Here is a 16,110-nt window from a genome sequence, read left to right as displayed (position 1 = left end):
GGTCTGGGGTAGAAACGGGCCAGCACTGCTGCCCAATGTCTGAGCCAAGGGCTCTTAATCTTGCGAAGATGCACCTATAGGTATTTCAGGGAGTTACCAGCACAGTCAATTCCATTTGTTAATACAGCACCATTCCCCCGACAACAGATCCAAATCCAGATTCCAGACCTCAGCAAGCCTACTTGACTCAGCTTCCAAAATAAAATCACTACCCTATCCACTGTTTTCATTCATTGTTACTGACATTCCTGTCCAAGCCACCATCCGAATGACCCAGGCAGCGAATGAACATTTTTAAGGAACGGTCTAAATCTGACTGAAGACAGGAAGGCAGAATGATGTCACAAGGCAGGGAACACTTAATTGAGATCGTGAAGGATAAGTAGTTTTCTGGGAGGTGGAACCACATTTCAAAGGCCCAGGATCGTGTAAGGCCTTGGTAGAAATCACACCATGAACAAGAAAAACAGCACAGAGGCAGACTCAGCCGGGTCCCACTGATGCTGAAAGAAAGCCATCTCACCTCAAATTTCTGTCGCAGCTCCTCGTTGCCCTCACTGCCTTCCGGGGGCACGGGCACGTTGAAGTACTCTCCTTCCTCCTGACTCAGTAACTTAAACCTAGAGGGAGCAAAGGAAAGACAAACTCCATGATGCTGCTTAATATTCTGATGACTTCGATAAGGGAGGGGGTCTATAGAAAACTGCTTTAAAAACATGTGCTGATGGGTTTTTGTTTGGGGATGTATCTCTGTGTGTGTGTGTAGCTAGATATACTATGTGTATGTGTGTGTGTATATGTGTATATATATATACATACATATATATATATATGAGCAGAGAAACTTTTGTTTGGAGCAGAGAAAGGTTTATTGCAGGGCCACACAAGGAGAACAGGTGGCTCATATTCAAAAAACTCAAATTCCATATTGGTTTTCCAGGAAGAGGTTTGCTTTTCCTTTTAACTTTTTGTTTTATATTGGAGTATAGTCAATTAACAATGTTGTAACAGTTTCAGGTAGGTGGAAAAGGGACTCAGCCATATAAATATACATATATATATATACACATACATGTATTCATTCTCCCTTAAACTCCCCTCCCATTCAGGCTGCCACATAACATTGAGCAAAGTTCCCTGTGCTATATACAGTAGGACTCTGTTGATTATCCATTTTAAATATAATAATATTTACATGTCAATCCCACACTCCCTATCTCTTCTCTCATTTATATTTTTATAACCATCAGAAAGACATCATAAAAAATATGTTTATAGAATGCAAAGTTCTTTGTCAGCCTCTCTACACACAGGATTTTCTTGGTTATAACTCTCAGTGTTTCTATCCATTTTTTTTTTTTTTTTTTGGCCCATTAATGGATGTTAAGAGTTGAACCATAAAGAACGCTGAATGTCGAAGAACTGATGCTTTTGAACTGTGGTGCTGGAGAAGACTCCTGAGAGTCCCTTGGACAGCAAGGGACCAATCAATCCTAAAGGAAATCAACATTGAATATTCATTGGCAGGACTGATGCTGAAGCTCTAATACTTCAGCCACCTGATGTGAAGAGCCCACTCACTAGGAAAGACCCTGATGCTAGGAAAGATTGAGGGCAAGAAGAGAAGTTGAGATGGGTAGATAGCATTACCGACTCAATGGACATGAGTTTGAGCAAACTCCAGGAGATGGTGAAGGACACAGAAGCCTGACATGCTGCAATTCACAGGGTCGCAAAGAGTCGGACACGACTTAGTGACTGAACAACAACAAAGTGCTTTCTGATTCTGAAAGAAGGCTGAGGCTCTCCCACTGTATCACACTGTCCCAGCATTTCTACCCCCTTTCACTGTAACACACTGCCACCTTGCCACTCAGCGCTCGGCAGCGCTTTCAAGACTATGGACTTCACTCAATGATACTGTTTTTCTATATAGACACCTTCCCAAAGTGTCTGGTAGTCAAGCTACTGAAAAAGTACACAAGTCCAGGAGTCAAACCATGCGTAGGTCCAAATTTCATCTCTTCCCTTGCCTCTTAGGGTAATTGAATAAGCTAGGAAGATCCCTCAAGCCTTGATTCTTCTCATCTATGAACAGGAAAAATAGCCTTTTCCATGGGATTATGGTGAAGTTGACACGTGATAATGTATGTAAGATGATAAGCGGGGTGGCTGGCATTTTGTTGTTGCTCAGTCATGTCCATCTCCTTGTGACCCCACGGACTGCAGCACGGAAGGCTTCTCTGCCCTTCATCAGCTCCTGGAGCTTGCTCAAACTCATGTCCATTGAGTCGGTGATGCCATCCAACCATCTTGTTCTCTGTCGTCCCCTTCTCCTCCTGCCTTCAATCTTTACCGGCATCAAAGTCGGCTCTTCACATCAGGTAGTCAAAGTACTGGAGCTTCAGCTTCAGCATCAGTCCTTTCAGTGAATATTCAGGACTGATTTCCTTTAGGATGGACTGATTGGATCTCCCTGCAGTCCAAGGGACTCTCAAGAGTCTTCTCCAGCACCACAGTTAAAAAGCATCAATTCTTCGGTGCTCAGCCTTCTTTATGGTCCAACTTTCACATCCATATGTGACTGCTGGAAAAACCATAGCTTTGACTATACAGACCTTTGTTGGCAAAGTAATGTCTCTGCTTTTCAATATGCTGTCTAGGTTGGTCATAGCTTTTCTTCCAAGGAGGAAGTGTCTTTTAATTTCATAGCTGCAGTTACCATCTGCAGCGATTTTGAAGCCCAAGAAAACAAAATCTGGCATTTAGCAAGTGTTTAATAAAAGGCATCATCATCATTGTTACTGATCTTCATATTATTATAATAAACAAGATGGTTTCAATTTGTCTCTAGACCACAAAGATATTTTCATCTAGTCAGACTGAGATGAGCACAAGGAAGGAAGAGGGACGTTCCAAAGACAAATAAGTCATTGGGCGAAAAAAGAACCCCAAATTCCTCACTCCCAAAGACTTCCTAAGCAGAATTTACAGTTTTCATCACAATGTTTTTCTTCATTCACAAATCTTCCTCAGCAGCTTCTAAAAATAGACAGATAGGTGACTCAAAGCCAAGATGCCAGTTTGAGTCCAGATGCCTCCACATTTAATAGTCAATGCTCATCTTCCAAACTTCCACTGAAATTACCAAAGAAATATAAAAATAAGAGAACATCTGTATCTTTGCTGGAAATCAAGAAGGGTGCTATCCACAAAGCAGGAACTTCCAGGAAGTTCCACAAATTAAAGTACCAGTAAGAGAGCATGCAACAGTCTTTGGCAAACTTCATCCACCTTTGTGGATTTTGCTAAATCTGGATGCTATTATCAGCTTAATGTTTTCATTTAATCGTCTCTTTTTTAAATAATAAACTCACTTTAAAAGGACACTCTGTATCTCTTCCTTGTAAAGAAAATCAGTATCATTGGTTAAGCAGAAAATACGTATCTGTGAAAAATTAAACATGTGCAAATCAAAGTTACTCATACATATGGCTGATTCACTTTGCTGTATAGCCGAAAATGACATAACATTGTAAAGCAATGATACTCTAATAAAAAGTGAAAAAAAAAAACAAAACCCAAGTAGACGGTATTGCTTACCAAAGGCTCTGAGACTAACGCCAGCCCCCCTCCTTTGTTAAAATGGGAGCTCAGCAAACAGCAAGGGTTAAAGTGCATTTAGGCTACATCAGGGCCCTCTGAGACTTTCTCTGCTGTAAACTCAAGAACTGAGAAGGATAGCTTTGTCCAGTTACGGTTCTATATGGCCAACACCTCAACCATGCACTACCTAATCCATTTGGGGTAGAAAGTATTTTGGAAGATATACATTAAAGGGGATTGACCAGCTGTGATCAGTCAATGGGAACCTAACAGAACCCCACGAGCACCCCTGGATCGGACCACCAGAGATAGGATGAGGGTCACCAATCTCGATCCATATTCAGGAGGTGCAGGACACACCAGCACCTGGGGCACTGGTCAGAGCAGGCGCCCCCACCCCTCACACTGGCTGTGGCCAGGACGCTGTCACTATGGCCTCTGGATATGGACAGTGAACCCATCAGAAAAGAGGAACAGGGATCCCTTCCAGCTTTGAGACGCACAAACCCAGCGGGCAGGAGACGGCCCACCATCAGGCAGCAGGGCAGCTGTCTCAGACCATGGCCCTCCCCCCAGTATCTACAGGACCGAGACCCCAGACCTGACAAAGGACAATTTCAAAAATACAAACGACTTCTTTGTCCCTTCATCTGGATATGATAGATTAGAACAGGACACTCAGGTTCCTTGGGCTTCTCTGGTAGCTCAGACGGTAAAGAATCTGCCTGAGATGCCAGAGAACTAGGTTCAGTCCCTGGGTCAGGAAGATCCCCTGGAGAGGGACACGGCAACCCACTCCAGAGTTCTTGCCTAGAGAATGCCATGGACAGAGGAGCCTGGAGGGTTACAGTCCATGGGGTCGCAGAGTGTCGGGCATGACTGAACGACTAACTCATACACACACACTCACACTTCTGTGCTCACCCTTCCTACGGAGGGCACGGGAAGAAACTCACTCACATAAAGAGAAACAAGAAGGAATCCAATTTCCAAGAAACAGAACCAGTGTCAAAAGAAACAAAATTCCAAAAAATATCTAACTCATATTTTCCGTGAGTTCCAAGAAGTGACTGCATCTATGAAGCAGGAACAATTTGAACTTAGGAAAAACTACTTTCAGAAAAAAAATATATAATTACTAAGTTTTAAAATCCACTGGAGACAGTGAACACTAGGATGGATAATCCAGTAAACAATCAGGACATTAGAGGACAAACTTGAGAACTTTTCCTGGCAGTTGGCTTGATATTTATTATGCTAATTAGATTTGAATGGAATGCTTTATATACCACTAAGAGAAAAAATGCATATTACCAAAATTAACATACAACATGAAAGAAGGGAATATTGCAACCTATATTTCAGCAAAGACAGTATTATCCCTCTTATATAAAAACTTCTAAATTAGTAAGAAAATGACAGGCAAAACACAGTACATAGTCACTTATGAAAACAAAAACAGGCAATATACAAATGAGAGCATTCAACATAATTAGTAACAAATGTATGTAAATAATAAATATTTATATTATAAAAGTATATATAAAATATATATCACATTATGCATGTATATTATCTAAATATGTATATATAATTAGTAACAAAATATGTATAGCTTCTGCATCATCTTTCAAATTTATAATACCAGATGTTGACAAGCGTGGGTGAAACGAAAAGTCTCACACAGCACTAGTGAGACTGTAAATTTATTGAAAAAAATGATAGAACAATATGGTAAATACCTTAATAATGCATATATCCTCAAAGCTACTGATTCCAGGCTTAAGAATTTATTAGGAAATAATTAAGGCAAGGGCGTCTCAGGTGGTTCAGTGGTAAAGAATCTGCTTGCTAATGCAGGAGACACAGGTTTGATCCTTGCATCCGGAGAAGGAAATGGCAACCCATTCCAGTATTCTTGCCTGGAAAATCCCACGAACAGTCCATGGGGTCACAAGAGTCGGACACGACTTAGTGACTGAGATATTTAAAGCAAAGATTTCACTATAAGTATGTTTACTGTAGGATTATTTATATAGGTAAACATTGCACATCTTATAATAATATTATTATGTAAATTGAGGCATAGCCATAAGAATGAACTATGTGAGGCTATTAAAAAGATGTTGCCCAAGGTTACAAATAGTAAATATAATCTTTCTATTGAAATGTACACAGAACAATTAGCAACATTGACCATACACTAAGCTAAACTGAAGAACAAAGAATGGCAAGGAAAACATGAAAAATGCACAGGCCATATTCTCTGGCTATAAAGCACGAAAACTGTCACTGAACATTAGTAATAAAAAGGTAAATAAAAAGTTAAGACTAGAGGCTATAAAACATGACTAAGGAAAAGCATGTTAGAAAGAAAATTAAAAATACAACTGCAGACTTTGAGTAAGCCACAAAAGCTCAAATGCAATGTATCAAAACAGAAATTTCTGTTCCCGCCAATGCTTGCTTGTTATTTTTAAAGAGCAGAGTAAGTTAAGAGAGAAAAAAATAAATTAGCCAAATATTCAACTGAAATTCAAAGACAACCACAAAACAAACCTACGGGAAAGAAGAAAACAGAAACACAGAATTGATATACAAATCCCAGACTCTTTGAAGAAAGAAAAAAAACAACAACAGTGAAACAGATAAACTTCTGAAAAAACAAGGGGAAAGAAAGAACATGGTATAAAGACACAAAATTAGAGACAAAGGAGCGGGTTTGACAACAGACACAGAACTGGCATCAGAGCAGCAGATGGGGGCCCGGGGCTGGTGCGTCACATCTGGACGCCTTCCTTGCTGTTTCTGCCAGGCGGCCTTAAATGAGAACCACAGAAGTAGGGAGCGCTCAGCCCCTTCCAGAGGGGGACATTGAGCCTCACAGAGGGAATGGGACACACCCTAGATCACACAGGGTTAACAGAATTCCTGGGTCGGGACTTCCCCGGTGCTCTGGTGGTTTAGAATCCACCGTGCAATGCAGGGGGCGTGGGTTCAATCCCCAGTTGGGGAACTAAGATCCCACACGCCGTGGAGCAACAAAGCCCCTGCACTCCAACTAGAGTCCGTGCGCCACAGTGAAAGATCCCGCATGGTGCAACTAAGACCCGATGCAGCCAGATGAATATATATTTTAAAAAATATATCTGGTTAAAAAAAAAATTCTTGGGTCAAGAGCCCAAATTTCTAGCATCTGGTATATTTCAAAGTAAGATAGCATCATAGATGTCTTGGCCCTCAATCTGAAGAGGACTTTTATCTACAGCATCTGAAGAGGGCTTTTATTTTTGCAGAAGTTCCCTTCCTACTATTATTTCATCAACTTCGAAAGAGATAGATGGAGGCGGTTGCTGTAATTACTCCTGATGAATGGAATCAGACCTGCTAAGAAGCCTGTAGTACAGGCGGCGGAGTCTGAGGTCACAAGACGTCTCACCGGTCAGAAGACCCAAGCTTCCAGTCTGCCTTCTAGGCCTCCACCATACCAGGGGGTAGAATGGGATGGGTAGGTGCTTAGATGCTGGCATCACAGAGACCCGGACCTGATCTCCAGCACTGTCACTCAAGCGCTGTGTGCGCCGCACCCACTGATCAACCACTCTGATCCAGGGAACAGTGTTCCACCCAGCAGTGCTGGGAGAAGAAAAGGCTGACGGAAGTGTAAATGCAGTCATATTTGGATTTAGTATCAGCAAGCCATTCTGTCTTCTCTGCACTCTGCCGTTTGCTTCAGAGGGGGAGACAGGGCAGGCGCTAGCCCAGGAAGAAGGATGTGGCCCTTGTGGGAGACAGCCCTGCCCTTGGGGGCCTGGAGAACCACAGGAAGGAGACGGGGCGGGGGGGGGGGGGCCACGGGGTGAAAGCAGAGGGCTTGGGGCCGCTGCCTCCAGATCCCTGGGCAGAGACCTTCACGAGGACCACAGCAGAGCAGCAGCTGCAGAGGGAAAGACAGAGGGCTCCGAGATGGAGCTCCTGGATCTGCACGGAGGAGACTCAGAAGTGAGAGGTCATGGAAGCGCTGAGCAGGGTGGGGCCTGGGGGGGGCCCACGTGGTGTGACGAACAGGACAGGCACTGCGAAGGGACCTCACAATCAGAGGCAACAGCCGAGGACCTGGGACTCCAAAACAAAGCCAGAAGGATGCCCCCGCAGCTGGGGGGTTGGGGGGAGCACTGTCCTGCCTCTCTGGGTGCTGGTTCAGGGATCAGGCAGGGTTGATCACTCTGCGGCAATGAAGCCCAGGAGCCACTATGTGCAGTGAAGGTTCCCTTCTCCTCGGCTGCCAAGAGGTCACAAAACCGCATAAGAAAGTCTAGGTCCATTATAGAAAATAAAGCAGCTATATTTTTTCCGCACATCTGACTAACGCTGTATCAATGCATGATTTCAGGACACCTGGGAAGAGATCAGCCCAGAGCCTGGCACTAGAAAGAGTCAATAAGAGGCAGCTATTGTTATCATAATTATTATTATTATGTTCTCTCCTGTCTCATTTATACCCTCAGGGATCATGCATTCTTTCTGCTTAACCTCTTTACACTTGATTTAAAGAGGAAGGAACAAGCAATCTGAGTAGCAACACTGAGAGCCTGCAAAGTCAAATCATCCAGATGTCAAGAAAAGTTATCCAGAACTTGGGGAAAAGGCAAAAGGATGATGGTGTGACCTTTTAATGTCATGCCTGAGCATTTTCTAATTAGTTATCTCCTTTCTCTTGGTTCTATTATTTATTATTCACAATCCAGTAAGATACAGATGGTCTCCCAAGTCTGCAAAGACAGATGTCAACTTTTAGAAATGCGAGGTGAGATTTTGTTCTTCAGTCTGGTAGATACGATAACCTCCGAAATTGTGATTTTACTGCCCTGTCTAATAGCAGCCAGTTTTACATCTAACTTAGCCAAGTTATTTCAGCGTTCCTTTGTCTGAAAGTGTAAGTGAAAGTGTTAGTTGCTCAGCTGTGTCCAACTCTTTGTGATCCCATGGACTACAGCCCACCAGGCTCCTCTGCCCGTGGAATTCTCCAGGCAAGAATACTGGGTAGCCATTCCCTTCTCCAGGGGATTTTCCTGGTCCAGAGATCAAACCCATTCTTCACCATCTGAGCCACTAGGGACGCCCAACAATATTTCCTCAAACCTATGGAATCAGGCATTTATCTTCCCACCTTCCTCACTCATGAGCTAAGGAAAACTTTAACAAATGTTCATTATCTTTTTTAATGAGAATTATGTCTTTTAACTTTTCTGGTTGGGCTTTAGCACACTTCTGTTTAAATTAAAACAAAATTTTATTCATGTATAGTTAATTTATAATGTATTAGTTTCTGCTGAACAACAAAGTGAATTAATTATACATATACCTATATCCACTCTTTTTTAGAATCTTTTTCCATATAGGTCATTACAGAACCCTGAGTAGACTTCCTTGTGCTACACAGTAGGTTCTTATTATTAATAGTTATCTATTTTATATGTAGAATGTGCATGCCTGCTCTTTCATGTCTGACTTTGTGACCCCATGGACTGTAGCCAACCAGGCTCCTCTTGTCCATGGGATTTTCCAGGCAAGAATACTGGATTTTCCATACAAGAATACTGGAGTGGGTTGCCATTTTCTTCTCCAGGGTATCTTCCTGACCCAGATATCAAATCCACGTCTCCGGCACTGGCAGGCAGATTCTTTCCCAGTGAGTCATCTGGGAAGCCCCATTTTATATACAGTAGTGTGTCTATATCCATCCCAGGCTCCCAATTTATCACTTCTATCCCCTCCCCTCCCAGGAACCATAAGTTTCTTTGCTGCTTCTGTAACTCTGTTTCTGTTTTGTAGATAAGTTCCCCCAAAAGGGTACAAGTGAACTTATCAGCACACTTTTTTTATGGTCCCAGCTTCTGCATTCTTTCACATCTCTCACCATGTTATCGCTGATTAGTTATTTGTGTAATTTCTTCTTCAAGGTTTCTCATCCTTTTCCAGAAGCTAAGTTTCATGAGGGCATGTCCGTCTTATACTTGATGCATTTCTAACGACTAGGATGGAGTGAGCACAAACAAATACCTGAATAAAAGCCTACGATAAACGTGGAGGAGAGACAAGGAAGTTGTAAGGTGGACAATGGAAAGGCTGTGAGGTCCCTTGTGAGGTTCCGATGATCCATTCTCTTTCTTGCTAAACCAGCTTGATTCTGACTGTCTTTCACTTATAACTGAAAAAGTCCAGAGCAAGGACCATTCAGAAATGAGACAATTTCTCTTAAAGAGACAGGAGCACCCTCCCTACCCCTGCCAAATTACTACTTCTCCCATAGTTCTAGTGACAAGGTGGACCATCTCTTCTGACTCCTCTGCTCAGATAACTGGGAAAGAAACAGTCACCAAAGAGGACCTATCCAGCCTCTTCGCTGGGAATACTGGGCAAAGATTTTGCTGTTGTTAGAAGCAAACATCCCAGAACAAGGGAGATACTGCAGCTGACTGTGAAAGTGACCAGGGCTTCCCGGGTGGCGCTGGAGGTAAAGAACCCACCCGACAATGCAGGAGATATAACAGATGCGGGTTCAATCCCTGGGCCAGGAAGAGGAGGGCCCACTGGAGGAAGGCATGACAACCCACTCCAGTGTTCTTGCCTGGAGAATCCCCATGGACAGAGGAACCTGGCGGGTCCACAAGGTCACAAAGAGCTGGATACAACTGAAGCAACTTGGCATGCGTGACAGTAAGCCCCCAGCACTGTAGCCAGGCTTGGTAAGCAGTCCCGATGAAGAGGTATCTTCTTAAGGAGTCAAAATCTAACAGTGAATCAAACATGCCTTTTAAGTAAAGTGTGAGAGCCATTTTAGTGCCCACGGGCCTCTCAGGTCATACAGTTGTGTAAAGTGGCACAGATGTAAAATAATAGTGACTATTGAGGACCACAGCAAATGGGCTTCCCTGCTTGCTCCATTAGTAAAGAATCTGCCTGCAATGTAGGAGACCTGGGCTCAATCTCTGGGCCAAGAAGATCCTGTGGAATAGGAAATGGCAACCCACTCCAGTGTTCTTGTCTGAAGCATCTATCTCATAGACAGAGGAGCCTGGTGGGCTACAGTCCATGGGGTTACAAGAGCTGGACATAACTTAGCCGACTAGACCACCATCACCACCACATCCTGTCAAAAGTAGGTGTTAACTACTCAACTGTCCTTATTTGTTACCCTGTAGGCCTAAACTTTTATGGGAAATTTCCTGAGTTTGAAAACACTGACAACTAATTCTTCTTCTTCCTTTTTTTGCGTGGAAAAGTCCAGGAAAGTGAAGTCGCTCAGTCGTGTCCGACTCTCTGTGACCCCATGGACTGTAGTCTACCAGGCTTCTCCATCCATGGAATTTTTGCATGAGGACCAAATTAAATGTTATCTATGTAACAGAGCCAGTCTACCAGTTTTCACTTGTGATTCTGCTTTAATCTTTAGGACAAAAAGGAGAAACATTTAGGAGAAAAAGGGAACCATTCTTGATCTCATGTTTTGATGGATCAAGCTGTACTGTTGCTCTCAAAGTGAAAGTTTCCTTACCAGCCATCAACACCAGCTTTCTGTAGTTCAGAAATCCCAAACGACAAAGATCCCATGAAGTCATTCCTGCTGGTCAGATCCCAATCCCAAATCTCTACAGACAGTCTCCTATCTTTGTCCGACTCTTTCAGCTGGCTGCAAGAAGGAAAAAAAAAGTCAGTGATTACAGTGATTTCTCAAGCAGATGAAACGTACAAGAGGACAAAGCCCAAAGGTAGGAATGTTTAAAGATTACAAGCTGTTCCAAGAAACAGATTCAGTTTTCATTGCTGGCAAGCTCCCCAGGGAGGCAGAGCTTTTCTGTTTTACAGCCTGTGGTTAAATAGGAAGAGGACCCAGGCCAGCTCTGACCAAGCAGTTCTAACCACTTGCACTGCCTTATGTCCAGGATCCACGATGTTTAGGAAATCCTATTGATACAGTCACTCTAAGAACTATGAATGCCAGTCATGTAATCATGTGAGTGTTTCCACACATGCAGGTTGATGATGAGGTTGGGGAAACGTATGAAGGAAAGAGCTTTGCTGGGGCCAGTCTGGGGGAAATTGTTCTAGGGCATGTCCTTGATGGAGGCTGAGATGAGCCCCCAGTTTTGCTCTGAGAGGGGAAGGAGGAAACGGGGCACCGCAAGAAGTCATGCTTTTGGTCCATGATCCCTGAAGCTGGAGGGCTTCCCTGTTAGCTCAGACAGTAAAGAATCTACCTGCAATGCAGGAAGCCTGGGTTCTATCCCTGGGTCAGGAAGATCCCCTGGAGAAGGGAATGGCTACCCACTCCAGTATTCTTGCCTGGGGAGTTCCATGGACAGAGGAACCTGGCGGGATACAGTCCATGGAGGTCGCAAAGAGTTGGACATGACTGAGCGACTAACACCTTCACTTTTCCCTGGAGATGGACTGTCACTGAATCCCATCCTACCCTGTTCTTGCTGTGGGACATTGGCCTGTTCTTTAACCTCTTTAAGCCGCATTGGTATAATGGGGATGAAGTGACCAGTGAAGCCAGATCACTTACTACAGTGCCTGCTATACACAGCACATGCTCAGTAACTATCGGCTGATGTATCTCATAATTGTTAGCTCAGATGCACCAAAAAGTGATGCCATGTTCTTGGAGCACTAGCCAGGGAAGACCCTGCATGGCGGCTAGCAGAGAGCTCCCGGCAGGTGGCTGGCAGCTGGCCCAGCATCATCCACACACACAACCCTAAGCAGGTCATCCCCACACCCTATGGGTTGCATTCTGTGTTTGCTGAGACCCAGAGCAACTCCCACAATTTGGCTTCGCCTAGCAACACATCACAGTATTTTCCACTCCCCCACATCAGAGACATTCTCAATACTGTATATGAAAAAAAGTTCCAATTTTTACTTGACTTGCAATGCAAAACTGCAGGTGGAGAGGAAGGAAAGAAGGAAAGAGGGAAGAGAGGAAGGGAGAAAGGGAGGGAGAGAAGGAGGCAGGGAAGGATGGAAGGAAAGACAGGCTGGTAGAGGACCTTCCCAACCTCAGGTGGCCCACAACCCAACCTTGCCACCCAGGCTAGGATGCAATAATCTTAACTTACAATCTAAATGTCTCGTTCCACTCGGGGTTGAGGGAGCACTTGATGGTCTTGGTCTTCTGCTTGCTCTCACTCTTGGGATCAGGAATCAGTTTCAGTTTCACGTAAGGATCTGACAAGCCATTAGGATCCATAGGTACAAGGTTTTTAGCATCTCTTACTAAAAACAGAAAGAAAACAAACAAACCAGTTTTAGCATTAATAACCATAAAGAAAGCTGAGTGCTGAAGAATTGATGATTTTGAACTGTGGTGTTGGAGAAGACTCTTGAGAGTCCCTTGGACTGCAAGAAGATCCAACCAGTCCATCCTAAAGGAGATCGGTTTTGGAAGTTCTTTGAAAGAACTGATGTTGAAGCTGAAACTCCAATACTTTGGCCACCTGATGCAAAGAGCTGACTCATTTGAAAAGACCCTGATGCTGGGAAAGATTGAGGGCAGGAGAAGAAGGAGATGACAGAGGATGAGATGGTTGGATGGCATCACTGACTCAATGGACATGGGTTTGGGTGGACTCCGACAGTTGGTGATGGACAGGGAGGCCTGGCGTGCTGCGGTTCATGGGGTCACAGAGAGTTGGACATGACTGAGTGACTGAATTGAACTGAATATCTGCTTGCATGAATATATCAAATTTTGTTTATCCATTCATCAGTTGATCAACTTTTGACTATTTTAAAAGGTGCTGCTATGAACATGTGTATACTCTAACATAAAAATTTACATATTCGATGATTTCATTTATATGAAACATCCAGAACAGGTAAATCCAAAGAGACAGCAGACTCGCAGCTGCCAGGAGCTGGTGGTAGGTGGGATGGGGAGTTACTACCTAATGGTTATAGGGTTTCCTTTACAGGTGACAAAATTCCTTGGAACTAGATAGAAACGATGGTTGCCCAAAATTGTTAATGTAGTAAATGCCACTAAACTACACACTTAAAAATGGTTAATGGTGCATGTTATCTGAATTCAAAAAGAAAAATAGACAACTGATGTGAACATACAGTACAGCACAGGGAACTCTACTTAATGCACCACGGTGACCTAAATAAGAGGGAAATCCAAGAGGGAGGGGATCTATGTATATGTATAGCTGATTCATTATGCTATGGAGTAGAAGCTAATACAATATTATAAAGCAACTACACTCCAATGAAAGGTAATTAATCAAAAAGTAAAAGCTATTAATAAAAGAGAAAGAATTGCCCTCTAAACCAAAATGCACCTATTATCCAGGCAGCACCTGTTAACGAGCACCTAGACAGCCAAAGGAGAAAGGGCTGGAAAAATAGCAGCATTACAGTTAGGCTCCACCTGAAACCAAGAACACCCTGGGTAAAGGAGGTTTAGCAGGGAAAAGAAGAAGAAGGTCAACAGTCTGGGATGCAACTGAGAATAGGAAGGATGAGGTAGCATAAGACATCAGTCTGGAGAAATGGGAAGAAGCTAATTAGGAGTCAGTTCAAACACCAGTAACAAAGATGGTCAAGGGGAGGAGATAAGAAAATAAGAACTGTCTAGATCTTGAGGATACTGTGCCAACCATCTCACTTATGATAGGAAATCCCAAGGTAATATATTGATATTAGTAGACTGAATCAAACTATCTGCTAAAAGGCTAATAAACAGTGACTCCTACCCAGAATGCGAAGATGGCTCAACCTCAGAAATCTACTATTAAAATATTCATCACAATTATAGGTCAAAGGAGAAAACCATAGGATCATTGCAATTAGCTAGAAATAACAGGAAATCTCCACAGAATAAAGGACATCTGAAATAATAGCACCAAAGTTAACGGTAAACGCAATCTCACTGAAGTCAGGAATATGACAGAGATACCCATTACCACCACCATCATTCAACATTTGCTCTGTTTCATAAGTGCAACAAGTTAACAGAAAAGGAAAGAATAAAGCATCCCCTTCACTCCCTGAAACCTCTGCTTCCACCTCATCACAGTCACCCCCTTCCTGGTGCTCATCATCCAGAAGTTACACTACTTTCTTAAACCCAACTTCATGTATCCCACAATCTATGCTACTTTCCATTTTCCAGTTCATTAACTCTAGTACCCCACTGCTACAAATCTTTCATCACCAATCAATCTATTGAGCCCAATACATTTTCTCTTTCTCCTCATTCCCTCTTGTCTTTATTCCATTCACCCCCAGCTTAAAGTTTTGGGGGCATTATATTCACTCCCCAAAATTACTCTCAACTCCCTTGCTCCTCTTTCCTTTCATTTTATCTGAAAACTAACCACTGCCTGGGATGGAGTGGTGGGGGGCTGACTTGCCTAAGATCATATAGCTAGTGACGGGTTGAGGCTGAATAAAGGGAATGAAGAAAGGGCTGAGTGGACTGTCAGAGGAGTGACAGGGACCCCAGGAGGCAAGCTGTAACTTATTCTTCACTGACTCCATTCTGTGCTCTAGCACATGGCCCCTTCTACTACTTATCCACAGGCTGAATTCCTACTCCATGTCATCTTGCAAGTTGTATCTCATTTTTGTACCAAAAGTAAGAATTTTTCCTCTTTGATTCAGTTAAGTTCAATAAGCAGGTCCCTAATGTGTTTGGCATTCTTCTAAGTACCAGGGACAGGGGTGCCAACATAACATGTTGATTTTGTCTTCAATATCTTATGTTGACCCCCTGTCCCCAGTACCTAGCAGAATAAAACCAAGTTATTCAAAGGAATTTTGGGATCATGAAGAGTTGAACGTGACCTGGCGACTGAACAACAACAACAAATTCAAAGTAGAGTTGATTTCTAAGGACACAGTAGCCAGGTCATATAGTATAGTGGATACAGGGCTGTAAGAATCCAGGGTCTGCATCTTGCCTAGCAGTTATTTCACATTTTTGAACCTCAAATTCTTGATCAGTGAAATGGAAAGAATATACCTTGTTTGGTTGTTAAAAGGGTGCAATTAGATAAAGAATATACATTGTTAGCACAGAAACTGGCTCCAGGGGAACAGTCAACAAATGCTAGCTGTATTATTGCTTTCACTTTCATATTATTGCTATTTCATTGTTATTACAATTAATATTCAGTGCCCTCTTTTACTACATTGGTTTATTTTTATTATGAAGACTTAATCATTTCCAAATTTTTTCTTGAGAAGAAAGCATCTGACTTTTCCATGTGAACCCTTCCAAAGGAATGCTTCTCAACCCTTAGTGTGGACAAGGGTCATCCAGATGACCAGTGAGACGCATATTCCTATGACCCACTCCCACAGACAAGATTCTGATTCATTAAGTCTGGAATGACACCAGCTCATCTGTTTCTCTAACAAGTTCCCAAGTGATGCCAATACTGCTGGTCCATAGAGCACACACTAGGTAAAACTTTCCTAGATGATATAATT

At 43.0% G+C, this 16,110-nt stretch overlaps 1 protein-coding gene across 1 annotated transcript in view; it reads right to left on the bottom strand.

The window, feature by feature from the left end:
* The window catches only part of PRKCB (protein kinase C beta), a 221,911-nt gene that overhangs the window by 99,251 nt on the left and 106,550 nt on the right, over window positions 1-16,110 (bottom strand). The window contains exons 5-7 of the mRNA XM_065919292.1: window positions 12,732-12,888; window positions 11,165-11,299; window positions 524-620 (exon numbers count right to left, since the gene is read on the bottom strand). Coding sequence (XP_065775364.1) covers window positions 524-620; window positions 11,165-11,299; window positions 12,732-12,888 — 389 coding nt within the window. The remainder of the gene's footprint in view (window positions 1-523; window positions 621-11,164; window positions 11,300-12,731; window positions 12,889-16,110) is intronic.

Source organism: Muntiacus reevesi, chromosome 2, assembly GCF_963930625.1.
Source record: "Muntiacus reevesi chromosome 2, mMunRee1.1, whole genome shotgun sequence".
NCBI classification, from domain to species: Eukaryota; Metazoa; Chordata; class Mammalia; order Artiodactyla; family Cervidae; genus Muntiacus; species Muntiacus reevesi.
The sequence above is the reverse complement of the archived record's forward strand: the minus strand, read 5'-3'. Positions and strand labels throughout refer to the sequence as shown.